This window comes from Acomys minous (genome assembly GCF_964271855.1).
Source record: "Acomys minous genome assembly, chromosome: 3".
NCBI classification, from domain to species: domain Eukaryota; kingdom Metazoa; phylum Chordata; class Mammalia; order Rodentia; family Muridae; genus Acomys; species Acomys minous.
The window spans coordinates 55811843-55838740 of NC_140485.1; the positions used below are offsets into that span (position 1 = coordinate 55811843).

At 48.1% G+C, this 26898-nt stretch overlaps 1 protein-coding gene and 1 pseudogene across 2 annotated transcripts in view; both read left to right on the plus strand.

The window, feature by feature from the left end:
* Positions 1 to 26898, plus strand: part of LOC311593775 (high mobility group protein B2-like) — a 529125-nt pseudogene that overhangs the window by 94324 nt on the left and 407903 nt on the right. The window lies entirely within an intron of this gene.
* Positions 7387 to 26898, plus strand: part of PTPRJ (protein tyrosine phosphatase receptor type J) — a 154068-nt gene continuing 134556 nt past the window's right edge. The window contains exon 1 of the mRNA XM_084774773.1: positions 7387 to 7945. Coding sequence (XP_084630899.1) covers positions 7514 to 7945 — 432 coding nt within the window. The 5' untranslated portion in view covers positions 7387 to 7513. The remainder of the gene's footprint in view (positions 7946 to 26898) is intronic.

A 26898-nucleotide genomic window follows, 5' to 3' on the forward strand; every position in this document is an offset into this window, starting at 1 on the left:
TACATGTGTACATATGCCTGCACATGTATGTACATCCGTATACACATGAACATAAAAGCCTTCAAGCTTGGAATGTGGTTCTTACCTTGCAATCCCAGAGCTGTAGCAGGAGGATTGCCATGCGCTTGAGGTCAACCTAGTTTACACAGTGAGTTCTAGGTCAGCCTGAGTTGCAGAGACCCTGCCTCAAAACAAAACAAAACAAAACAAATGACCGCCCACCCACCTTCTAAACCCTCCAGGGAAAAAAAATAAGCGTGACTATTTCAGCTGGGCATGGTGGCGCATGCCTTTAATGCCAGCAGTGGGGAGGCAGAGACAAGTGGATTGCTGTGAGTGTGAGGCCAGCTTGGTCTACAAAGTGAGTCCAGGACAGCCAAGGCTACACAGAGAAACCCTGTCTCAAAAAACAAACAAATAAAAAACCAAAATAATAATAATTAAAAAAAAAAAGAAAAGAAAAAAAGAAGAGCGAATTTCTCAGAATGTGAGTGGGGGAAGCTAACTGCATTGGTCTCGCCTGTGTGCTGCTCAGTTCAGACTCCTGAACCCTCATCCTGTGAGCTCAGAGTCATTGAGGTGACTGTACAAAATGGGCGTATAACTGAAGGTGGTGACAGGAGCTGGGAGACATCCCTAGGCAGGCTGATGTCCTGCTACCCAGGGGACTTGGCCAGTCAGTCCTTCTCAGACTTGTATGGTCACAGAAACCTACTATTCGGCTGGTTGAGATGTAGGTTTAGACTCAGTAGGCCTCGGACCAGGCCAGAGATATTGCCTTTTGTGACAAATTTCAAGGGCTTGTCCAAGTCATTGGTCAGGAGCCCATACTTTGAGTAGGCAGATTTTAGAGGCTCTGGTACTGTTCTTAGGAAGTCTCTGCCTCTGCTGTCCTGTGGAAAGGACTGTGCTCCCAGCACTGGTTCCCAGATGTCACTTCCAGGAGACAGCACTGATTGCTGGCTTGGTTTGAGTTGAATTGTGTGAGTTTAGCTTTCTGTGGTCGTGACAAATGCCCGAGACAGTCAGCTCGCAGGGAGGACAGGCATGTTTTGGCTCCCAGTTTCAGAGGTTCCAGTCTGTGGTCACTTGGCTTTTTTGCTTTGGGCTTGTGGTGGGGCCACGCAACATGACCTAAGCGTGAAGTGAAGGGAGCTTGTTTATCTCACAACGTCAATGATCTCAGTGTCCCTTTTGATGGCGTCTCCCGGCAGCCTTACTTATATGCATTAGGCTCCATCGTACAAAGGCCCTGCCATCTCTCAAGGGCGACACAGGCTGGTGCGCCATCCTTTAGCCTTTGAAGGACATATAAGAGTCAAACCATAAGACCCTCTAAACTTTTCTGTCCCTTTTTCCTGGAGCGATTGGCAATGTTCCAGATCCTGTCTGCCCCAGCAGAAGGGACCTGAGCCGAGGGAGGATAACATGAAGTGAGGCCCTCAGCTGGCCTGAGGTGGACATGTAGGGACGATGAGACGTTATGTTTATGGTTTTAAGCAATTGAGATTTGTGAGGTTGTTTGCTCGCCCCCACCCCTCCTCCTAACAGGCTCTCACTGTGCAAGCCTAGTTGGCCTGGAACTCACTTTGTACACATGGCTGGCTGAGAACTCCCAGAGATCTATCTGTCCCTGCCTCCGGAGTGCTGGGATTTCTGGTGTGTGCCACCTGTGGCCAATATATAGGATTTAAACTTGGTCCATCTGGACCAAACACATTTCCCTTACAATACTATCTGCTCCAGATCTTTCGAAGAGAGAGTTTAATAATTGCAAACATGTCCATGGTACTTACTTTATTCCAGTAAGCATTGTAAGTGCTTTAGCTATTTTAATGCAGTTCTGACAGAGAGATAGATTATCAGCATCAGCAGTCTCAGTGATAGATAAGGATACTGGGGCATAGAGTACCCTATGAAACTTGTCCAGGACCACACAGCTAAGACGTGGGAGATTTGAGCTAAGCAGCTGACTCCACTGCAAGAGTCTATGCCTGTGCCTACTACGTTTGGTTCCTAAAAGCTAAGCCCATCACCTATCTGTCCACCTGCCTACTTATATAACTATACATATAATTAAGCTATATTCTTTCTATCTATCTATCTATCTATCTATCTATCTATCTATCTATCTATCGTTCTTTCTATCTATCTATCTATCTATCTATCTATCTATCTATCTATCTAGATTGTAGGGTTCTTTCTTCTCTATCAGCAATTATTACAGATTATTTCTTCTACTGACTTAAGAGATCCAGATATTCTACATGTCTAGCATGATGTGATTAGATTTATTTTCAATTTGGAAAGCAGAGGAGTTGGAGACCTCTGGGCCTGGACCCACTCACCTCTTCTAGTCTTTACTCCCCTCAGCTCTTCCTTTGTTTGTGGGGATATTCCTGCAGTAGACCCCTCCGCATTCTACCCCCCTCCTGCCACTTCTGGGCATTGTGCAGTTGCTCTCAAGCTGTCTCAGTCAGTGCTCTATTGCTGGGAAGAGACACCGTGACCCTAGCACCTCTTATAGAGGAAAGCATTTAGTTGGGGCTTGTTTATAGTTTTAGAGGTTTAATCCATTATCTTCAAGGCAGAGAGCAGGGCAGCATGCAGGCAGACATGGTGGCTGAGAGTTCTATGTGCATCCCAGTCTGAAGGCTGCAGGAAGAGACTGTGGGCTTGGCATGGGCTTTTGAAATCTCAAAGCCCACCCCCCAGTGACACATTTCCTCCATGGCCACTCCTCCTAATCCTTTCAAATAGTGCCACTCCCTGGTGACCAGGTATTTGAATCTATTAGCCTATGGGGCTATTCCTCAAACCAAGCCTTGGACAGAAGCGCCTTGTCCTTGCTTCCTCTTTCTAGGCATTCCAAGACCATGAATCTAGGGTCTGTTCTGCCAGGACATGATGACCCTGGGCTTGCTGGGAGCTTAAAGTGGATCCTACTAGCTTTGGAGGTGGCTGGGGAACAGGAGCTACTGGGCTTATCATGCCATGGAATGCTGGGGACCTTTAAAAGCTATAGCTGTCTCTCCAACATCTTCAGGAGGCAAGCTTTGTTTTCTATCTCACACACACACACACACACACACACACACACACACACACACACGGGGTGGGGGGAGTAAAGAATTAGGGAAATGCTTAATGATGCAAGTACTTGAAGTCACAAGCAGAAAGGGCCACCATGGAGCTCCCAGGCTGTGAACCTGGGCAGGTGATTCAGTCTTTATTGAGAGAGGAGTTGAGGTTTGGTGGACAAATAGCATTCTAACCACAGCCCAGTTATTAGTCCATAGGAAACATCCTGTTACTATTATGAATATAAAGTGCTACTTTTTTCTTCTTCTTCTTCTTTTCTTTACAAAGATTTTTTTTCTAAAAGTCTTCCTTTCCATTCTGAGTCCATTCAAGTTAGGGGGCAGGAAGGTCTCAGGGCAGCCATGCCTGCAGCATTAGCTAATCAGACTCTCAAGACACATTCCATTCCGCTTAGGAGGGCCTTGGAGAATGGTTTGCTCATGGTGGCTTTTAAAGTACACAGAGGGTTGCCAGGCTGAAAGGACTCCCTATGGGGCCGGTGACCTGGTTTGAGGCCGGTGCCCAGGAGGCCTGCCTCCTACTGGCATGTAGACTTGCCATTAAGGACTCGTGTGTGGGTGTGGGTGTGGGTGTGGGTGTGGGTGTATACGCGTGCGCGCACATGTGCGCACGTGTACACACGTGGGTAGTGGAAAGTCACAAGTTCTGTCTCTTAACATTCTAAAATTGGTGGTTAACTGAGGCTCGAGAACATAATAACTAAAGCAACTGTTACAGACAACACACAAGAGCATCTGACATCAACTTTTTTTTTTTTTTGACAGAGTTTCTCTGTGTTAGCCTTGGTTGTCCTGGACTCACTTTGTAGAACAGGCTGGCCTCAAACTCACAGTGATTCATCTGCCTTTGCCTCCTGAGTGCTGGGATTAAAGGTGTGCACCATCACTTTCGGCTCTGATGTCAACTTTTATGTACAGATATCAAGAGGTGAGTGAGGGTTATGGCAGAGTGCCAATACAGAAATGGCTTCAGTTCCTGGCTTTATCATATGCAGCTGCGTGACCTCGCATAAGTAACTGAACCTCTATCTACCTATTTATCTATTATCCATCCATATATCTGTTTGTATATTGCTATTATTGGAGACACAATACAGGTGACTGAATAGAATTTTCTAAGCATGCTTGGCAGTAAAGATTGCCAAGAGCTGGTTGATTCCCAAGTGGGGCATGGTGGCACACGCCTTTAATCCCAGCACTCGGGAGGCCTAGGCAGGAGGACTGCTGTGAGTTCAAGGCCAGCTTGGTCTACAAAGTGAGTCCAGTACAGCCAATGCTAACACAGAGAAACTCTGTCTTGAAAAACCAAACATACACACACACACACACACACACACACACACCACCACCACCACCACCACCACCACCACCACTACCACCACCACCAAAAACAACTGGGAACCATTCATGTTTGGTTCAGCATTTGCCATGGACAAGATGCAGGACCTGTATGCTTCAGGATGAAGTTCTCATTCTCAAATTTCTCTCCATAGACGGACCTGCCACCAGTGCCATTATGGCATGTGAAGTCACTACCCTGGCACATGAATCCTGGAATAATTCTGTGAAAGAAGGAACCTTTATATCCAACTTCTTTCTCTCTAGTGATCAGAGCACAAAAGTTTTCTGCTGTCTTTGGAACTTTGTCTGCAAACAGCTCAAAGGAGACTTGGCCCAAGGGCTTGCCATCGGGCCTGAAGTCAAAGAACACCATTGGGTTGACCAGGGCTGTAGCGAGCGGGCGACAGGGGACAGTAGTGTCTGCAAAGCCTGTATATTGAACCTTGATAGTAGATTTATTCCTGAAAAGCTATCTTGCAAATACAATCGAATGGTGTGTGTGTTTCTTGTATAGGTGTGTAATTAGTGTCTTATTTTGCTACTCAAAGGTATGTACTTAGTTTAGCCAAATAAATACAACTGGAAAAGCTGCTATGTGCTATGAATACAGTGATAAATAAGACACAGGCCCTGTCTTTGAGCAACATACTTAGACTCCATGGGGGAAGACAATCAAATAGACAGAGGAGATCTAGCTCAGTTGGTAGGGTGCTTGCCTAGCATGCATGAAATTGTGGGTCCAGTCCTCGGCACCGTGTTGGTGCATGTCTATACTCCTAGCACTCCAAAGGAGGGTCAGGAACTCAAGGTCATCCTCAGGTATATGTGGAGTTTGAGGTCAGCCTGGGTCACAAGAGACCTTTCTACAAAATAAAACAACTCCACAAATACAAAGCTGTGGTCAGAGTGTTAGGCATGGGAAGCTATGGATCACTGGGGCATGCCAGCTGCTTAAGGGACCAGTCATGTGAAATCCCTTTGCCTAGGGGGATGAGTCTTTCCTAGACTATCTTTGCAGAGAACCCACATTGTCATCAGGTGAGCATGCATTTGCATAAAGCTTCAGCGCCTACTGTGGACAGAGCACAGAACAAGATGCCACAGAGTACACAGAGGAGATGCGGTCCTGCCCACAAGCAGTTTACAGCTACCGCTGTACAGGGTCCATTTCTCATACAGAGTATCGGCCCATCTTGATTCAGTTATTATGCACCTACCAACCTCTTCTCTGAAAAGGCTGTTAATTCTTAAGAGCTGACTATCTCTTAAAGAGGGGGGGGGCATACATTTTATCCAGGAGGAAATCAAGTGCATGCTGAAATTCACACAGTGGTTTGTAGACCAAAGATGTGAATCCATGGCAACAGGGATGGGATGGATGAGGTCTGTGAATACCAGCAACAGATACAGGTCTCATCGCACTACAGTCACCTTTTCTCTGGGTACCATGGAATTGAAGCCTTTTTTTATTTTTTATTTTATCTTTATTTTATTTTACTTTTGAGACAGGGTCCCTTTATTAGGTAACCCCAGCTATCCTGGAACTCACTATTGTAGACCTCAAACCTAGAGCCGCCTGCCTCTGCTTTCTGAGTGCTGGGATTAAAGGTGTGTGCCACCACGCCTGGCTGGTCTGAGCGCTTTTAAAAGACACTCGTTTCTGCCTTAAGAAGGTCGAGACAGGGGGAAACACAATTCCTTGTGGGCTGTGTGATAATCAGGTAGTGTTTAATCAAACGCAAAGTACAAGAGGACAGGTGCTGTCCGTTTCCTTTCACACCTGTCTCTCTCTGTGAAGCTTTGTTCCCGGGGATGCCTGGAGGCTGGTTGGACACCTGGTGCTCTACACTACAGTTTTCACAGGGTCCAGACTAGACTTATTTCATTATCTGGGCCACTCAAGTCTCCCCAAATAGAACACTCAGCTTCCTATTCCTGTTTCTTAGAGGGCCAAGGTTGAGAACCTGCCTTCTGTTTTTGCCAGGTTGCTCCCACTTCCTGCCACACAGCTCCCCTTTATCTGCCTGGTGAAACCCAACCACCCTTCAAAGCCCAGCTCAAGTGTCACCTCTCCCCTTGGTCTGAATCAATTCCTCTCCCCCTCTCCCTCTCCAGTATGCCTCGGCTTGGTACTGTCTCTCATTACTTCTTGGTGCGGTGGTGGTTTGGGTTCTTCAGTTTCTTCTTGTGAGCCTGGGCACAGTAGCAATATTCGTGGTAATCTGTAACTCCTTTCAGATCAGGACTTGTGATGACAGCTGCCAGATGGACTCGTTCTGTGTCCCACCCTCTTTGGGACTTCACCCATGATCTTATTTATTTAATAGTCAGCTGAGTCTCCGTAGACAAGTACCGGGAGTAGTACCTTTATGTTACACGAGAGCAAATGGTAGTCCAGAGAGGTGAAGCATCTCTCTCCAGGTCACACAACTAGGATTGCACAGCTAGTATACAGCACAGCTGGGCTTGCCATATGCCACAGCTGGGGCTCTAATCACTGGACCAGCTTCTGTGCTGGCTCTCTGACTTCCTGGCCCAGTGGCTGGCTGGCTAGAGAACAGAATACGTGGTGTGCCTCTAAATAGTTTCGGGGTTCACCCACTCCCTCCCCCAAAGCCCATCCACGGGCCAGGCTTCACCAGATTGCGATCTAGAAGAAACCACGTCCTGTGACCTAGGCAAGAGGCACACTCAGCCCGGGGCCAGGGAGGGAATCCCAGGCTGGGGAGTCCGGGCTGACCCATCCGCACAGGCTTGTAGTCCTGGAACAGTGGAGCAGCGTCCTGGGTCCCAAGTCCCAGGAATGTGGGAGGGCTAGGCGGGCAGGGAGGGGGCGCTTCCTCCGGTCGCGGGAGGGGGGACGTTAGAGCGTGCACCGGGCCCGCCACCGCCCACTCCCCGCCCGCCGCCAGCTCGCTGGGGGCGGGGGCCGCCGGCGAGAGGGCGGCGAGGGGCCGCGGAGCACGGCAGCCTCCCGGCCCGCCCGGGCGAGAGGAAGCGATGAATATTCAGAGGGGGAGGGCAGGAGAGGGGGCCGAGCGCTCGGAGCGGCTCCCTGCAGCCCGAGCCGCATGACGCGCGGAGGAGGCAGAGGGAGCAGCCGGGGCCGCAAGAACCGGGAGCCCGGCGCCACGCGCGAGGGGTGGGCGCCACTCGCTCCGCCCCGCGAAGCCCCTGTGTGTCTTGGGCCGCGGCCGCTCCGCGCCAGGCGCGCTAGGCTCCGCCGTGTGGCCGCCGCCGCCGCCGCTGCCATGTCCCCGGGGAAGCCCGGGGCGGGCGGAGCGGGGACTAGGCGGACCGGCTGGCGGAGAAGGAGGCGGAGGCGGCGGCTGGAGGCGGAGAAGAGGGCGCCCGGCTTCGGGCACACGGCGGGGCGCGTCCCGGGCACGATCCAGGGCGCGCAGGGCATGAAGCCCGCGGCGCGGGAGACGCGGACACCCCCGCGCTCGCCCGGACTCGGCTGGGCGCTGCTGCAGCTGCTGCTGTTGCTAAGCCTGGGCCAGGTAAGCCTTCGTGTGGGCCTGGGCGTGTGGTGGGAGGGCGCGGGCCGAACTGGCATCCCCTGCACCTGCCCTTGTGTCACCCGCTCGAGGATTTACCCGGCAAGGGGCTGAGAGATCCGGGTCCTGGGATCCTTCCTCCTGGAGGGGGCTAGCAGGGACCTTGGCCCTCCTCCCTCTCCCGCCACCGAGCCCCTTCCCCGGCTGCCGGGTGCCAGGAGTAGGACGGGATCTTGGGGCCCCCAGGGGTCCCCGTGGTGCCCGTGACTCTCTGTGGAAGCCCCCGCATGGGCTGCAGGAGGCGGTGGCCCGGCCTTTCCCGGAGCTGGTCACATCTGGCCAGCGCGGGCCCAGCTCTCGCGCCCGATGCGGCCGGAGGGGGCGTGTTTGCGGAGGACTGTGGACGCGGAGCAGGGCCCGCCTGGCTGAGCCGAGGCCGACCTCCGACCTGGCTTAGAGGGGTCCGAGGGCTTGGGCTGAAGGGCCGTGGTGGTGCCCTGGTGCTCGGGGACAGGGCCTGGAGCTGGGCAGTCGGGTGATGGGCGAAGCGCCGGATCTAAGAACGGAGGGCGCTGTTTGTGGGGAAAGTTCCCAACCTTGCCAATGTGGCCGCTCAACGGCGTCCCTTGAGGCTGCCGGCCCTGTTATCATCACGGCCGGAGATGGTGCTGGCTTTTCTGGGTGTGTATTCTGGGTGTGCTTCGTGGGCGCTAGCTCCCCCCCCTCCCCGCCCCTCCGAACCATTTTTTCGATAATGTTGCGACTCGAATATTGGATCTTTCCTTTCTGTGGTATTTCCATGGCTGCGGATGTGATGCAAGGCAGCTGGGGTACATTCCCATTTCGCAGATGCGGAACTGAGGGAGAGAAGTGAAAGAGTGGAATCACCCAGCTAGTGCTGCTGGAGCTGAGCAAGCGAGTTCTGCCTCACAGCCTTCTGGGAGCTGGCTGTGGTCTTGAACCGTGGCAGCGGAAAGTGGCCTGGAAGATGCTCTTGTCTTGCATTTTGCTAATCCAGGTCTCACACACTTGCTTTATAGATACCAGCTCCAAGCAGACCGTGAAACATAGTTGAAACATTGGCTGGGCATGGACCTGGCTTCAAGGGGGGAAACTTTGCATGCAAACACACAGGATTGTCTGAGAGCAAGCATGCACTTGGGCAGCAGGGCAGGAAGGCAGAAGAAGGGAGGCAGAGTTCGAGGGCTGCCTTAACTGTCAGCAGGAGTCACTTACAGTTTCTAGGGCAGGATTTGCACAGGTCTCAGGGATGCCTGGAGTGTGGTGTTACCCCCAGCAAATAATTCTTTACTGGAGTAAGTGTGACCTGAGTGCCAGTGTCTGAAGAAGCAACAGAGTCGAGTATGCCCCCCCACCCCCTTTTCCCTCCTCCTGTCTTCGGTAAAAAGAAGGGGTGGGGGTGGGTGTCACACAACTTCGTAGTAGAGTTGTTGGGAGGGCCTCCATTGGACAGTGCCTGAAAGAATTTTGTAAACATCAAAAGTAAAATCACTTTTTCACATAATGCTTTACCAGATGGGATTACCATTAAGGAGCAGTGTGTATGGGCTGTCTTCATCCTGTCCCTGTAGGAGATTCGTGTACAGCAGTCTTTGAGGTTAAAGAAAAAGAACAGCTTTGCATCTGAAGTGCCCTCCTTTCCCCCAGGAATTCACTGTGTAGACTAGGATGGCTTCAAACTCACGGAGATCTGTTTACCCCTGCCTTCCATGTTACGGGGATGGCCTGATCTTGAAATTCTCTGATGTTATAAGAAACAGTTGAGCTACGTTTCTGTTTAGTTTAATTTGGTGTATGTATTACTTACTTTTGTCTCAACTATAGAAGTTGCAAGCTGTGCTCTGTTTGAATCAGCAAAAAATATCCTGGGTATTTCTTGCCCAATTCCTCCTTGTGTTTCAATAGCATATTGCTACTCTCAATTTGCCTTGGGTTTGGTTATTTCCTTCCTCTGCAGTTTGTTCTGTAGAAACTCAAGAGTACTGCCTTCATATTCTTGTTTTTTGCATTTATTACAAAATAGGAAATGTAAAAGGTTTTGTGAAGAAATAACTCCAAAAAAAAAAAAAACCACAAACAAAACAAAACAAAACAAAACAAAAAAACAAAACCCCACATTCAGCAGTTTCATTTTGATATTGACTATTAAGGGAGTTGGCACCCCACCCTCCCCTCTATTCTGCCCCCCCCATCTCTTTTGTGGTGCTGGGGATGGAGCCCAGGGTGGGAAATAAGTTCTACCACCAAGTTACATTCTCAGTTCTGAAGCAGTGCACTGTTGAAGTGACCCAAAGGTAGTGTCGGGCCGGAGAGGATGGGTCACTGGGTAAGAGTTCTTGATGCACAGACGTGATGACTTGAGTTCAAATTCCTAGTAACCGTGCAAAAATGGAGAGCGGGGTCATGTGTGCCTGGGAAGTGGGGGACAGGAAGGTCACTGGGGCTTGTTGGCTGCCAGCCTGTCTCTAGAGACTCTGCCTGAAAGGACCGAGATGGCCAGTGACAGAGCATGGGCCTGTGCACCTACACACATGTACACATTATGCACGTATGCACTGTTATTCTCAATCCCATTTTTAAAAAGATAAGCCTTTTTTGTTTTATTTATTTATTTATTTATTTATTTTTAAACTGGGTTTCCTTTATGTATCCAGCCCTGGCTTGTAGAACTCATTTTATAGACCAGGCTGTCCTTGAACTCACAGAGATCTGCGTGCCTCTCGACTGGGATTGAAGTGGTGTATCGCCGTGGTTGGTGATGGCTCCGGTGTTTGAAGGCCGCTCCAACTCTTCAGACCTCTTAGATGAGGGCATTGGAGTTGAGGGAAGAAGGCCTGCGGTTACTTGCACGGTAGGATTATAAAAAAGGCCAAGAGTGGAACTTGAGTTACCAGCCCGGGCCTAGTCTCTTTGGCTGCATTTTCTCTATGGGTACACTGCTGTGCTACTGTGTGTGCCCCCAAATTGCTTACAAATTGAGTTTAAAAGTCGATTAGACAAGACTTACAACAATCGCCAGCTTTAGGGCCTCTGACGAGCTCTTTTGGTCTCCACAGGTACCCACACATATGTGGCAGACAGTCGATAGTTAGACACACATACACCTAAATAAAATAAAAATGATAACTCTCTTAAAATAAGTCAGTCAGATTTGAGATGTTTTAGAAATTTGTCTGTATAGGAAATAAGAGGGAACATATTTGATGGCTTCCCTAATAGTTGATTTTTTAAAAATGAGGCTTTTTTATTATAGTACAATCAACAGTAATGGGAGGGAGGGAGGAAGAAAAGAAAAAAAGGAAAAAAAAAAGAGAGGTCGCAGGGTGTGGAAGCTGGAAAACTGAGATGCTGGAAAGCTCAATGCTGACTTATTAGGCCTGGAAAAGCCATTTTTGAAACTGGCATCTGGTTCCCTTTCTCTGAGACAGGAAGGGTAGTCAGAGACGACTCTTGTTAGAGGATTTTCATGGGTGTGCTCTCTTAATGGGTCTCTTTCTGGGTGCATTTTTACACACTTGTTTTGGTTTATGTATATATCAGGCAGGGTGGCAAAGTGCTCTTTCCTTCCTCTCTTGAGACATATAGTCCTGATAGGTTCCTTAATCAACTTGACAGCAGTCTGCACTAAAATATAATAAAACAATAATAATAATAATAATAGTAATAGAAACAAAACCAACTGGTAGCCACTTGGCTGGTCTTACAGTGTCCGTTTTGCTTTGTCTTGTTTCTTTGCTCCCTGGTGGATGATAACATTGCATTTTTATGTATTGTGGCTAATCCATAAGCCTGATTACTTTCCTGCTTTAACCAGAGTACACACACTAAATATTTTGGCTCCTCTAATAACTGCTTTTTAAGTCCTCATTGGAGTGACCTTATTTTTGTTTTGCTTCAGAACAACAAAGGAAAACCCAGCCGTTCTGTTTTGTTGGCAGACAGTTTAAGAAAACAGAGCAAATTGGTTTATGGGTAGTCTGTGACTTTGGGCTAACTTCAAGTTCAGTCCTAGGACAAAGATGACCAGGAATACCCAGGCTTTCCTGAGCAGAGAGAATCCTGGCTCCGGAGGGAGCAATTTTGGTCAGCAAAGAGGTTATTTAGCTCCTAAAAGTAATGCTTGAGGCTGAGGCTGAGTGGCTGGATGGCTGTAGGCCTGGCTTTAGCCAGTGCATCATAAGTAATTAGTTCCTAGTTCATTCACTTCTTGGCCAGGGGAATTATTTTGAGTGCCGGATAAGATGCAGTTTTGTGTGTGTGTTCCCTTCTAACGTCATGCCACCGATAATATCATAATTAATAGGTAGCATTAGGCGGGGCAGGTGCTGTGTTAGAGCTTTTAATGCATTATCTCATTTGGCCGTTTCAGAAGTGCTGGTGCTAGCTGCTGATGACTCCCCAAGAGTCAGTCATAAGGGGGGGGGGCCAGGTCTCGACCCGTGCTGTGGAAGTCAGGGTGCCTTCAAGGTTTTCAGTGTATAACAAAGTACTGATGCCAGACTTTTGAGGTGAGAGGCAGGCTTGTGGGCCTGGGCCTTGATTGATAGGCCTGAGTTATTTTGGATTCTTGGTGTCCCAAATCATGTGAAATGAACCCCTTCAGGCCTCTCTTGGCTCCTCATGTGGCTTGGAAGCCTGAGTGTGTACACAGAGGCACACCTGCTTTGGTGGGGACAAACTGAAATGGAGGAGCCTGGGTGTGGGTTTTGTTCTGTCATGCCAGGCAAGCAGCTCACCCCCTGTGACTCTTCATTTCCTTATCTGGGAGATGGAAGTAACACTTCCTGCTTTGCTGGGTGGTTAGAGGAATTAAATAAGATAGAAGGACAGACTGTCAAGTAAAGCCTGAAGCCCGAGCCATTTGCTGGCAGTGGCTGCTGCTGTTGTGTGTGGGGGTTAGTACAGGGGTGGGGGGGGGAGAGTACAGGGGGGGAGGAAAAAAAAACTGCTTCCAGGCATTAGCTCCTAGAACAAGTAGTTGCCAGATGTTTCTCTGAGAAGGTGTTTTCTTTTTATTTTTAGGTTAGGAATTACTTTAGTTAGCGAGACAGCATTTGTAAATTGTATCAAGCCCATGATTTTATAGGCAGACTAGGCTGTACATGGGGTCCATGATAAGGAAATTTGTTGAAATATAATAGTGAATCTGAGGAAGCAGTCTTTGTACATGATCTTTTAAGTATGAGGGTGTTTTTTTTTTGTGTGTGTGTGTGTGTGTGTGAAATTATACAGGTGATAAATGCTTAATTTGGGACCAGTGCCTGAGCTAAGGTGATCCTGGGGGAAGAGGAGTCTGGTTTCTTATGGGCTATGAGGGTGGGAAATGATTTAGGTCACCACCAGAAATCTAGCCACAGTGGTGATGTTGGCAGTGTGTCGTCCCTGTTTTCCCTTCAGAGAAGGAGCTAGCGCTGGACTTGCCAGAGGGTGAGGGGGGTGGGGGGGGGTGGGGGCAGTGAAAAGGGGCAGAGAGTCCGTGGGTGGAGACCCCTGGAAGTGTCAGAAATCTCTCACCAGAGAAGTCCCGCATCAGAGTTTATCACCACCTGGTAGGGCTGGCTTTCCAGTGGCTTTTCTGGTGACCCCTCAGAGGACAGGAGCTGTAGGAAACTTGTTATTACTTCCTTATTAGTGACAGCTGTAGCCGTCCTATTGTCTCAGAATTTCCATGGAAATGCCTGACTTGGAGGGTAGTGGCCATGAAATGGCCGAAATGCGGCTCCCACAGAACCTCTAATTTTAGACATGCAAATAATTTTCAGTTCCACTTTTCCTTCTTCCTGTTAGAGGGAAGCCGTACCCTGCTGCCATTTCTGAGGCCTGGGCAGACAATGCTGTTATTATGTCAGTGACTAGCTGCCTCTCCAGGGCAGGAGTGGGGCGGTTGTTTTTCTGGGTAGATGTGCCAGGGGCCAGCCCAGTGTAATTTCATGCCCTCTGAATAACCGAGGGAGTACTGAAGCTTAGCACTGGCGTGGACGTCACAGCAGTGCTCTGTGTTTCATGGTGATGGGTAAAAGGGAAGGGTCTTTTTCCTAAAGGAGTGAAAACGTGGAATTTCGCATCAAATTTGAGGGGTTTTGTAGTTCCTTTAGTAGACTTTTTTTTTTTTTTGACACAGGATCTCATTGTGCATCCAAGGATGCCTTAAACTTGTCTTCCTCTAGCCTCAGTTTCCCCTTTGGAGCTTTACAGGTGTACATCACCATGACCAGACTTTATTTTTCTTTCTTTTCTTTTTTTTTTTTTTTTAAAGATGCAGTCTCACAGTGTACCCCGTTAGCCTGGAACTCACCATGTAGACCAGTCTGGCCTTGAACTCACCATGTAGACCAGTCTGGCCTTGAACTCAGAAAGATCTACTTGTCTTTGCCTCCTCAGTGCTGGGATTAAGGTGTGGACCACCTTGCCCTGCCATACCCAGCTTTTAATAAACTCTTTTGAGTGGATTTTTGTTCTTTTCCCTTTGTGGTGCTGGAGTTGGAACCCAGGGCCTCTCATGTACAGAGAAAGCACTCTCCACTGACTCTTAAACGTTGTCTCGGAAGCCCAGGTCAGACCCTCCGGTGTAAACCTGTGTGCAGTAGACCCTCTATATCTGTCTGTGGTCTTGTTTTCTGAGGTTTCAGTTACTTGTGCTCAACTAAGGCTAGGAATAGTAAATAGAATATTTTGAGGGAACAACCACAGTCATGTAATTTTTACTAGAATGCATTTCTATAACTTTCTATTTTTTATTAGTTTATTACTGCTAATAAATTACTGTACCTAATTTATAAATCATCAGATTTTATCATGTATTGTCAGGTAGGAAAGGACATTATAGATAGTGTATGTGGAGGTCAGTGCTGTCTGTGGTTTGAGGCATCCACTGGGAGTCTTGGAGGGTCTCTTCCTTGAGAAATGCAGGGAAGGCAGTCACAAGCTTAGAAAGCTATCAGCCCATCTCACTATGTAGCTCTGTCTGGCCTGGCCTTGAATCACAGAGATAATGTCCTTGCTCCAGCCTCTGGAGTTCTGGGATTAACGGTGTGTACCACAAGCCTTGCCAAAGATGGATATCTTCCAGGGAAATGTTTTTCTCCTGTGGTGAGCAGGTGTGGAGAGTGGGAATGATCAGAAAGTCCTCATCCTCAGCTGCACCGTGAGTTTGCGGCTGGCTGGACCACATGCCATGTCTCATGCCCCACCCTTCAGAAAATTGCTCTATGCGCTGGAGATGCAGCTTAATGGTAGGGCACTTACCTAATGCACCAGGGCCTTGGTTTGATAACCAGCATCTCCCTATAAACCCTACATTTTTATTTGTGTGCATGTGTGCGATCGAGAGAACAGAATGAGAGAGTGAGATAGATGATGATGATGGGTGGATGGATGGATGGATGGATGGATGGATATGGGGTCTATGTACTCCGGTGCATGTGTGGCAGTCAGAGGACAACTTCAGAGAGCTGGTTCTCTCCTTCTACCATGTTGGTCCTGGGCTCAAACTCAGGCCATCAGGGTTGGCAGCAAGTGCTTTTTGGAGATTATGTCATTTCTGTACCTGTATAAACCCAGTCTCTCTTAAATAGCTGCCTGGAATCCAGCCGTGTGGACCTCTCTTCCCAGTGGTCCCTCAGTTGTTTTAGGGTAACCCCTCCCTCTCCCTTTCACAAACCATTCTTCCTGGAATGCCTTTGGTGCTTAGTTCTCGTAACCTTCACAGTAAAACACAATGAGTTAGGAGTTACAGAGGTATAAGGTGGTTGCTGTGAAAATTATGGAGGTGGTAAATAGTCTGGAGGCTTTGCATCGACACAGCTGTGTCCTAGGGTTGCAGCGTTAGAAGAGGCAGGCGTTCGCGTACAACTCGGGGGCCGTTGAATGGATTTTCCAACTGTTGCCCCATTGTACACGCGCACGTGTGGGCTTGAAGAGGCCCGTTTCTCCATATGCTCGCCCGGGTGAGGATTGTTAAGCTCCTATGCACGTGCATAGTCTGAGAGGTGAAAAATTTGATCATGAGGATTACTTGTAGCTTTGATTTTGAGTTAGCTGAATTACCTTTTCCTGTGTTCAGGGGGGCATTTATTTGTTGGTGACTCTCAATTCGATAAAAACCCCAAACAAAACACTTCTTCTCGGTCTGGGGAGATGGCTCACTTGGTAAAGTACTTGCTGTGCTGCTAGGATGTGGACCAGGGAGTTTGGACCCTTGGGCGTCTATGGAAAAGCCTTGAATAGTAGATGCCTGTGCTGGGGGAGGGGGCAAGGCGGAGGCAGGTGGATTCCTAGGACTTGCAGCCTTACCAGTGTAGGCAGCCAGTGAGCTCTGGGTTCAGTGAAAAACCTTCCTCAAAAGATAAGGTAGACAGAGATGTATCTGAAGGCACCTCTCAGAACTCTGTGCTCATGCGCATGTGCACCCACCTGTCCACCCCACAGGTGTACACACGTACCACACACATCAAAACTTGGCTTTTTGTTATTAATTTGTTCATGCTCTTTGAAAATTAAGGAAAGGAGAGTTCTTAAACTCTCATTTCTGTTGCAAACTGGCCTCCCCCTAATGGTTTTTTAGTGCAACCCCTGCTCCTGAGGATCTCAGATGACAGAACTTGGAGCCAGCCTGCCTACTCGGAGTTCTAATTCCATCAGCTAGCTCTTGGGTAACTGCTCTGACCTTTCTGACCCTTGATGTCCAAATCTCTACAATACTGGTAGTAGTGTTACCTCTTACCCTGGGTCGATCTGTAAGTTAAGCGAGATCAGTGTCATAAGAACATTATTTTACAAAATATTGAGTTGCCTACTCAAAAGATAGATCCTAAAGTTAAAGGAAACATCATCATGATGGGCCAAAATTATGCTATAGAATCTCTTAAATTGGATTTAAGAGATTAAATCTACCATGGATTGTGTGTATTCTGTGCACATTCATATCCCCCCCTAGGAATGTATTAAAATGTGAAGTAGTGGAGATTGATAGCATAATTTAAGTTATATTTCTCTTTTGATAAGTGTATATCTAAATTAATATGGGGTAAGTGACCATGGAGTATATGATTAAAGAATGGCCAGTGGATCCTAGCTGCCAAGGAAGCACAGGGATGTTATGTCCATCAAAAACTGAGATTTTCTTTGTCTTGGTTTGAACATTTCTCTTTATCTTGTGGTTGGGCCAGCTCTGGCCGTGCCCACCTCCTGTCACTGGCTATGTTTTCTGTGGAGTCAAGAGGGGTTATTTTAAGCTACCAGTGAAAAGTGTAAAGGCATAATCCTGGGCTTTGACTGCCAGGAGATGGGTGGCTGTGACAGTCGGCTCCGACTATGCCACCTGTTTTCACGGAGGCAGTCAGTGTGGTGCATTTCCTGTTGCCCGCTGAGGAGCAGCCACTGTGTCATGAGCAGACTGCTGGCAGGTCGGTGTGCAGATTCTTTGGCTACGGAGGTGGTTGCTGCCCAGAGCTTGGTTCATGGACTTTGGAGTCAGCTGTCACTGCCCTCCTAGCTGTGTGACATTGGGCTGTCCCCTCTAGTGCTTAGTACCTCATCCGTCTTCAGGTATTGGTTGTTGTTGAATCATTTTATTTTGCTGACACATTATCATCACTCATTATTTAAAATGAAAAAAAATTGTAGTGGTTTTACACACACCTGAACCCATAAAACCTAACAGCGTCTCTTTGAATTTGTATTGTTACTCAGGGTGTGTGTGTGTGTGTGTGTGTGTGTTGTGTGTGTGTATCTGTCTGTCTGTGTCTGTGTCTGTCTGTCTTAGTCCCATCTCAACAAAACATAGTGAAACAAAAGGGAAAGGCCAACATGTGCCAGGCCCTAGGTTCAATTCCCAGCACTGGAGGAAGAATACATCGTTTGTCAAGCCTAGTGCCTCACACCTGTGATCCTAGCACCTGGAGACTGAATCAGGAGTATTGCCATGGTTCAATGTCAGTCTGGCCTACAGAGTGAGACATAGCCCCAGGGCTTTGGCCCCCTAAAAAAAAAAAGAAAGAAAGAAAGAAAGAAAAGAAAAGAAAAGAAAGAAAACCAAAGGCAATGTGTTTGAAACTGATTAAAATAAATAAATTTAATGTTTTAGCCAGCACTAAAAACGATAGAATAGAAACGTATGAGTTTCCTGGTAAGCACTGTGCTATGAAGCTACTGCTGCCTTGAGTGGCTGAGGGTGTGTGTGTGTGTGTGTGTGTGTGTATGTGTGTGTATGTATTTGTGTGTGTATGCATTGCATGTAAAGTGGCTTTTTTTTTAAACCACTGATTCAGTTTTGCTAGAAACATTTCCATATCTCCAACCCCATCTGTGTGTTTGTGGGTGTCTGATCTGTGGGAGGTGCCCCATGCGGGAAGGAGGGAGACAGCAACAGTGAAAACCCGCGTAGGGTCCTCATTTACTCATGTCACTGTGTCATGTGTAGCTGGAAGCCATCATGCGGTGCAGGGATGACAAAGTTCTAGAGAGGGCTCAGGCAGGCATAGCGCCATGAGTCCCAACAAGGCCTGCGTTTCATGCTGACAGGATCGTGGAAGAAGCAGCCAGGGGTCAGTGCCCGGCATTTTTTGGCAAGCGTGTTTGGTAGAGAGCTGCAGTCACTACCTGCTTCATTGGTTTCCATTGTGTGTATTCTCCTTTTGGATGCCAAGGATCAAATCCAGGGCCTCACACATGCTAGGCAAGAACTTGAGCTGAGAGCTCCATCTTAGTCTTGGGTACGTTAAATGAGAGCTTGTGACCAGCACAGGGTGGCTGAGGGTTTGTGAAGCCACCACCATGCACTGGTTGGGGGCAGTGGCGGGGCGTGTAGTGTGGAGTCCTGACAGTCCTGGCATCACCCTCAGCCCAGAACTGATTTGCATGGGATTGGGTCAACCCCATCTAAGTGTCTGTTAGTTCTAACCCCAGTTCCCAGGGTGATTCCGTTCTCATGCCAGTTTATTTGTTTTTGTATTTTAAATTTTATTATTTATAATTAAACTTTTTTCATTGAAATTTTTTTATTTTTTATCCTATGTGTGTGGATATTTTGCTTGTTTGTATGTCTGTGCATCACACGCATGCCTGCAGAAGCCAGCAGGGGGTGTTAGGTCCCCTGGGACTGGAGTTATGGATGATTGTGAGCCATCATGTGGTGACGGGGGCCTAACACAGGTCCTCTGCAAGAGCAGCCAGCACTCTTGCCTGCTGAGCCATCTCTTTAGGCTCCTGTGTGTTTATTTAGAAAAAAACAAACAAACCAGAATATAGTAGGTACCATTATGATATATTTGAGCACAGTTTGTTTCCTCCTTACTCCAGTTCATTTTTATTAACAACAACAACAACTATTATTATTATTGTCCAGAAAGTAGTGGCGCATAGCTTTAATACCAGCACTTGGGAGGCAGAGGCAGGCAGATCTCTTGAGTTTGAGGCTGGTCTGCTCTACAGAGTAAGTTCCAGGCCAGCCGGGACTGTTACAGAGAGAAACCCTGTCTATAAAGACAGACAGATAAATAAACAAACAAGCAAGATAAAACAACAGAACAAAAAACAAAAGAAAGCAAAATCACCGGCAGTGTCTGCTTTCCCAGTACGATGAACTGCAGCATGGCTTTGCAGGGTGGGTTTTGTGTTTCCAGTGTGAATCCTATTTTACTCGGGTGATGTAACTTCCACTTGACTTAGGTTTTTCACTTTTTTTTTTAAGCAATTGGGACAGATGGTCTCCTTAAGGGTACCCCAGGAAGCCACAAGGTTTTTTTTTCTGAAGGGTCACTGCTATTCAGTGGAAAGTATTTGGGAAGTCTTTTGAAAAACAAAACAAAACAAAACAAGGACATGTTACAGAGTAGATAGCAAATTTAAGTCAGTGTGTGTGTGTTTGTGTGTGTGCACGTGCGCACGCGCATCTACAAGAGACAGCAAAAGAATGCCTTTCCTGCTGACCCTCAGCGGCAAGTTTGTTCCCGCACAAGCGGGTGCCTTGTGCCAGCTTGTGAAGTGAGGACACTACTGCCAGGGAACAGTCTTCTTGCGCGTCCCATTTCCTTATCTAGTTAACCCTGTAATATCATCTTCAGTTCGTTTTTGAGCCTTTTTGCCAGGCTGGACAATGCTCAGATAAACACACCTCTCGTGCTGCTCTTAGGATAAACTGAAATAATTGGACTAATAATAACAGGGAGCAGATACTATATTTGATACCGAGTGCTGTTAGCACTTTGTACGTGTTGACTCACTGAATCCTAGTATGTGTGCACAGAGCGGGGACCAAGGTTCATACCTCCACCGTGAGCTTCCTTTGGGGGTACAAGGGTGAGCTGGGCAGGGGTATCTACACAGGCTAGGGCGTGTCTGAGTTTCCTGGGAGGACAGCTGGTTTAATGGTTGTCCTCACAGGCCGATGAGTCCGTGCTCAGTGCTCTAAGCACGTGACAGGAGAGACTTGCTTCCCCAAGCCACAGAGGGCAAGAGTAACTTTGCTGTGGAGTTTAGATCGTGGAGCTATAAAGTGGTAAAGGCTGTCTGACTTTTTAGGGCCTTGATGCTGATCAAAGGAATGAGACAGTGGCATTGTGTATGGCTTCCAGCCTTCTAGTTCTGAATTGAACTTGGATTTTATAGAGCGTGAAGGTCGACACAGATGACATGACTTCAGGATGCCCCAGGGGCACATGGGAAGGGCTTCAGTGTTGAGGGCAACGTGGATCCAGGTGAATATTTTTCACTTGCAGTCTTGTGACCTTGCCATTTGCACAAGCACTGTAGCCCCCAGAACACGTGACTTCATTTGGAAATGGTAGGAAGTGCCAGGCCACACAGAGCTGTTAAGGTCACATGAGAGGAGGTGATCCTCAGATCACTGTGCTTGGGCAGGTTCCTACAGAGACTTCCCCTTCTGTACACCTCTGTTAGCACAGCACCTGGGGCCACAGCGTGACACAGAAGACGTGCTGAAGGCTGTCCAGCACCCAAGCTGTGTCCAGCGGCTTCTGCTTCTGCCAGCCTTAGCACTCGCTGCCTAGAGTTGATTAGCAGCTCTTGCTGTGTGGGGAGCAAGTATTGGAGACTGCCAGCGGTAAGGGGTAGGGGGCAATGAGAGATCTTACTTGCGATGCCATGTTGGGGTGGGCAAGACTCAGACCTTCAAGCCTCCGTCTGACCAGAGTGTGTCTCCAGCCTTTGACTTCTTCCAGAAGAGGTACATGAGATGTTTAGTTTTTGATTTTCTTTGGAGCCTGGCGGGCAGGCTTCGGACTTGCTCAGCCTGTGTGGTTAGGGTGAGTGACAGTGGTTTCTTTTCCTTTAGCTCAGAGTTCCTTAGCTGCAGCCCCATTACCGTTGTTGGTGGACAGCTTGTTTGGGAAGGCTTACCCATGCAGGTAGGATGTAGCATTCATTTCTGGCTTCTGCCTTCTGGATACTGGGAGTGTCCCTTTCTTAGTTGGGACAGCTAACAGTGAATGCTTTCAGAGGCCGACAGTGTCTGGTGGGGAACTGTGTTCTTTATAACTGTTCTGAAGTCCTGGTTGAGATGGTCCTACTGAGGAATGACTATTCCTCCATTGCTGTAAGGTCAACTTGCATTCCCTCCAGTAGGTCAGTAGCCTAGCCAGAAGAGCTTACACATAGGACATATGGCTCAGGAGGGCTTCTCCTCTGGCTCCTTGCTCCTTCAAGGGAGTGTCTTACGGCGTGAGGCCAGCTTGGGAGTCTTGGCACTTGGCGACGGATGCTTCTGCTTCATTTCCCCTCGTGTTCCCAGCCTCAGTTTCCTCCTCAGCCAAGTGAGGATGGCTGATACTTTCTCTACCTTGCTTCGGGTGGGGCAGGAAGCCTGTGTTAATGTGATAGGATGGTTTTGAGCTGCGCTGTGGGCCTGTGGGGCTGAAGGGGAGGCCCCGAGTTACCAGGAGCTGTGAGGCGAGTTGTGCCAAGTTCCACACAGAAGATAGTCCCTGTCAAAAGGAGATCCCATTACAAAGAGGTTCACTGCCAAGTCTCTCCCTCCCCCGCCCCCATCTGCTCCCTGTCCAGGCCTCAGGGCACACAACACGAGAGAATGCTTTCAGAGCCTGTGATGCTGGAGGGTGGCAGGAATGTGGCAGGAAGAGAAAGCCACTTAAAACTGTGCTGCGAGCCAGTGAAGCTGGGTTGGCTTTCTTTCTTCTTCTTCTTCTCCTCCTCCTCCTCCTTCTTCTTTTTGGTTTTACGGGACAGTTTTTCTGTGTAGCCTTGGCTGCCCTGAACGCGCTTTGTAGACCAGGCTGGCCTTGAACTCACAGCGATTCGCCTGCCTCTGCCTCCTGAGTGCTGGGATTAAAGGCGTGCGCCACCACGCCCGGCCTGGACTGGCTTTCTGAGAGTCCAGTGTTCCCATGGCTTAGCAAGGTCCAGAGACCTCCCAGCTCCGCCCTGGACAGACTTGATGAGGACACTACCCAGAAGGTTATTCTGTAGTGTCCATCCAACTGCTGTGGGCTTGCTGGCCTCTTGTTTCCCCTTTACAGTTTTATTGTGTCCATTTTAGAGATGAGATTACCCAGAGGCAAAGGAACTAAACTGGCCCAGAGCCAGCTGTGTGGCTTTGTTGTGTAATCTCACTTCTGTTACTATCTCAACAGCAACTTAGCTTTCAAAGCCTACCTTTTTATCCCAGGCTGAATGGGGCTAATACACACCTCAGAGGATTGTGATCTAGATTCCACGAGGTGATGGCTCCGGCCTCCTAGCACACAGAAAGCTCTCCACCAATGGCAGCGCCTCCTGTTGTTACTGTCTTAAGTACCAGGGGCGGCAGAGACACCTGCTTTGATGAGGTTTTCCAGGAACACAGGCTTCTCCCCGGCCTAATCCTATGTTCTGTCTCAGGCCTGGGCAGTAAACGTTGGAGGTGCAGCTGCCAGGGGGCTGAAATGGGGGCAGGTAAAGCGGGAGGGACAAAGAGCCCGAGATTCAGGAAGTCAGGCAAAGCCGGCCCTCCGGGATAGTCAGGGACTATGTGGACTCATGTGGAACATGTGATCTCATGGTCTGATCAGCCTCCATCAGGATGAGCTCATTGCCAGGCAATAGTTAATGATTGCTAGTCAGAGAATGTCCGAACTGGGGGGGGGGGGGGGAACCAAAACCTTGGGAACATGGAGCTGGGGAAAGCAGATGGTTGTTAGTTTGTGTCCATCTTGAAATGGTTGACAGTGATAGCTTGGTCCTTGAATAGAAGGATTCTTAAACTCTTTGGGCTTTCCTGGTTCATTGTAAGAGAATACTCGGATTGATTAGTCATGTCTGTCATGGTCATGTCTGTCATGGCCACAGGGAAGGCAAAGGGCAGCATAACTATTTGTTGAATTTGGTTATAGCTTATGGCTTAGACTGGCCCGCTAGATGGTCACCCACCAAGTCGTAAAACTGGAACTATATTCTCTTTTTAAAGAATTGCACAAGAATGTTCAGTTCATACTGGGCATGGTGGCGTGTGACTGTAATTCCAGAACTCGGGGAGTTGAGGCAGGAGATTTTTGGGTTTGAGGCCAGTCTGAGCGAGGAGTAACGATGAGGAAAATGAAGCAGGTTAATGAGGTAGAGGAGCCTGAGCGACAAGGAGCCGGGAGACCCAAGGAAGAACACTGAAGCAAGAGACAGGCCCCGATGGAGAGGGAGGGGGCCAGCCACTGCGGAGCCTGGGACAAACGTCATGAAGGGGCAGGCCTGAGTTGAGGCTGGTGGGAGGTGTGGCTGGTCTTCAGGATCAGACGTTATGGGTCTGAGCACTGTTCAGGTCAGTATTAAGAGCAAGGAGAAACCATGGAAGACCCTAAGAGTGAAATAACACGGCTCAGCTCATGTGATCCACGGAGAAGTGTAGGTGGGAGCAGTGGAAGGGAAGGACTAAGACCTAATGCCTGATCCATGTGTGATGTCTTAGTCCCAAGCCATCCTTCTTTGTCAGCCGTGCTACGTAGCTCTGGACAGCTGTGCTTCTCTCTGAACCCTGCTTCTGAAAGAGATTTGGCCCCTGTGACCCTCAGTCCTGGCTACTTATTAACGTCAGAACAGGAATTTTGGAAGACCCAGGCATCCAGATTCACTTGTGCTTCAAAACAGAACTTTCCAGAGGCCCTCAACATGTAGTTATAGTCCAGAAGGTCCTGAAGTCTTGTCCACTCAGTTGTGTGATTCTGACTTGGGGGGTTGCGTGTGAGTGTGAAGCAGGGAATGTAACTTAGTGGTGCAGAGCACACCCTGTGCACACCCTGTGCATGAGATCCACAACCAACCAACAACCAACCCAACCAACAACCAACCAACCAACCAACCAACCAACAAACAAACAAACATTTCCTTTAGTGATAGTGAGTTCCTCCTCACTAAAGACTGTAAAAGAAAAGGCACTTTCTCAAGGCTGAAATTAAAAAAGCAAACTGTGTGTGTGTGTGTTGTGTGTGTGTGTGTGTGTGTGTGTGTGTGTGTGTGTGTTGCCTGCATGCCATGGCACCTATGTGGAAGTCAGAGGACAACTTGTTGGAGTCTGTTCTTTACTTCTATCATGGGTCCCAGGGATCAATCCGGCTGCAACTCAAGTGGCTCACACAGGGCTTTCTTAAGAACAAGCAAGGTTCTGAGCCAGGCTTGGTGGTGCACGCCTATAATCCCAGCACTCAGGAGGCAAAGGCAGGTGGATCACTGTGAGTTCAAGGCCAGCCTGGTCTACAAAGTGGGTCCAGGGCAGCCAAGGCTACACAGAGAAACCCTGTCTTGAAAAACCAACCAACCAACCAACCAACCAACCAAACAAACAAACAAACAAAAAACACAAAACAAAACAAAAAAGAACAGTGTTCTGGGAATTGAACTCAGGCCTTCCAGCTTGCATGTCACACTGTCTCCCCAGCCCTTTACCACAGCTTTTTAACAGCTGTGGTAAACTGCAGAGTAGATATGCTCTAGGCAGCGTAACTTTTCCTTTACTGACAACTAAGTACCAGCCACATTTAAAAATAAATAAATAATTAATTAATTAGTTATTTTGGTTTTTTGAGACAGGGTTTCTCTATGTAGCCTTGGCTGTCCTGGATTCACTTTGTAGACCAGGCTGGCCTCAAACTCACTGTGACCTGCCTGTCCCTTCCTCCCGAGTGCTGGGATTAAAGGCGTGTGCCACCACTGCCCAGCTCATTTTCACCATTTTTTAAAAAAAATATTATTTTCTTTATTATGTATACAGATTTCATTATAGATGGTTGTGAGCCACCATGTGGTTGCTGGGAATTGAACTCATGACCTTTGGAAGAGCAGTCAGTGCTCTTAACCTCTGAGCCATCTCTCCAGCCCCATTTTCATCATTTTTATAGTAGTGCAGAGATGTATAGTTTTAGGCCTTCTAGCCTTTTCTGTGAAGTAGAGATTATTCAGAATTAACTTTCAGACATCTTCCTAATATTTGACTGTACTTGCCAAACACATTCCCCGGAGAAATGCTTTGTGTACTTGACCATCAGAATGCATGAGAGTGCCTGTTTCACGACGCCCACACTTGCACTGAGTGTTGCTATTTTTTTAAAAAATATTTTTAAATTTAATATTCACATTTTCAGACATGCCAGCTGTGTGGTGGCTGCTTCACATTACTTTCTGACCATGTGTGACTCATATAGAACCAGTTCTGTCTGTTTTGTGAGATCCCTTTTTTGAAGAAGGGATGTTGATATATGATTGTTCTGTTTAAATGCATATATGTATATTTGCCTGAGTGCCTGCATAGAGGCATTTTTTTTGAGTCATGGTCTTCTATTAAACTTGGAACTTGCCATTTTAGTAGTTTAGCTTGCCAGTTAAAAAGTTTAGTTTTTTGTTTTTTCCTCTCAGGGAAAATAATGTCTATTTTAAAACAAACAAAAGAATATCAACGGAGCCAGGGTCAGCATGGCCAAGTGTGTCCTATACCTGACTGCAGAGTTCACCAGGTGTGCTCATCTTACTTTCAGAGTTTGTGTGTGTGTGCTCATCTTACTTTCAGAGTTTGTGTGTGTGTGTGTGTGTGTGTGTGTGTGTGTGTGTGTGTGTGTTTTGTCTTGTTGTCCAGCATCTAGCTTCCACATGGCGTGATTGGTGAATGTTTGCACCAATGTGAATATGGCTGAACATGCGCTAGCTAGCGGTTTTGGTCTCCCTGGTTGAGTCTTCAGAGGACAGCTTCTGCTCCAAGAGTGAGAGAGAGTACTGAGGCCAAATTCTGGCTTTGCCCTTGCTAGTTGACCTTGATCAAGCCCCTCCTGTCTTCTGCCAGTTCTTCCAGCACCGGCCTTAGCTTTTCCCACCTGTGAGAGATGATGTTATCGAGGACTTAGCACAGGAAGTCCTGGGCATGCTGTTGGTGCTGACCTAAGACCTGACAGTGGGGATAAAAGAGGAGGGAAGTGGTAGTTTTTATTTCTTTTCCATAGCAGGTTCTAGTTTGGTTGGAGATATGAGCTGAGCTGGCCAAGACAGCTTCACCTCATAGCTTGGGTGGGCTTCAAGGGCCCTGAGGCAAGAGTGAGACCAGGGGAGTAACCCAGCAGCTATGGTTGCTACTGTTGCTGTTGCTTTTGGTGAATGTTTGGGTGCCTACATCTGTAGTCCAGGAGGCTCATTTGGGGTACTGTGGAGGGTCAGAGTCTGTGTGGCAAGAGAGGCTTGTGCTGGTCTTGGGTATTTGGTGTCTGTGTGATTTAGATTGTCTCACAGAGGCATCTTGGGAAAGTTTTCTTATCATTGTTGTATATAGTTGTCATTTGTTTTTGTTGTTTGTTTTTTAAATAATTTATTCAGATTACATCCTGATTGTTAGCCCCTCACTTGTATCTTCCGTTCCCCCCTCTCTCCCTCTTTCACCCTATTCCAGAAGGGGACCTCCTCCTCCACCATATGATCACAAGCCTATCAGGTCTCGTCCTGGTAGCCTGCTTACT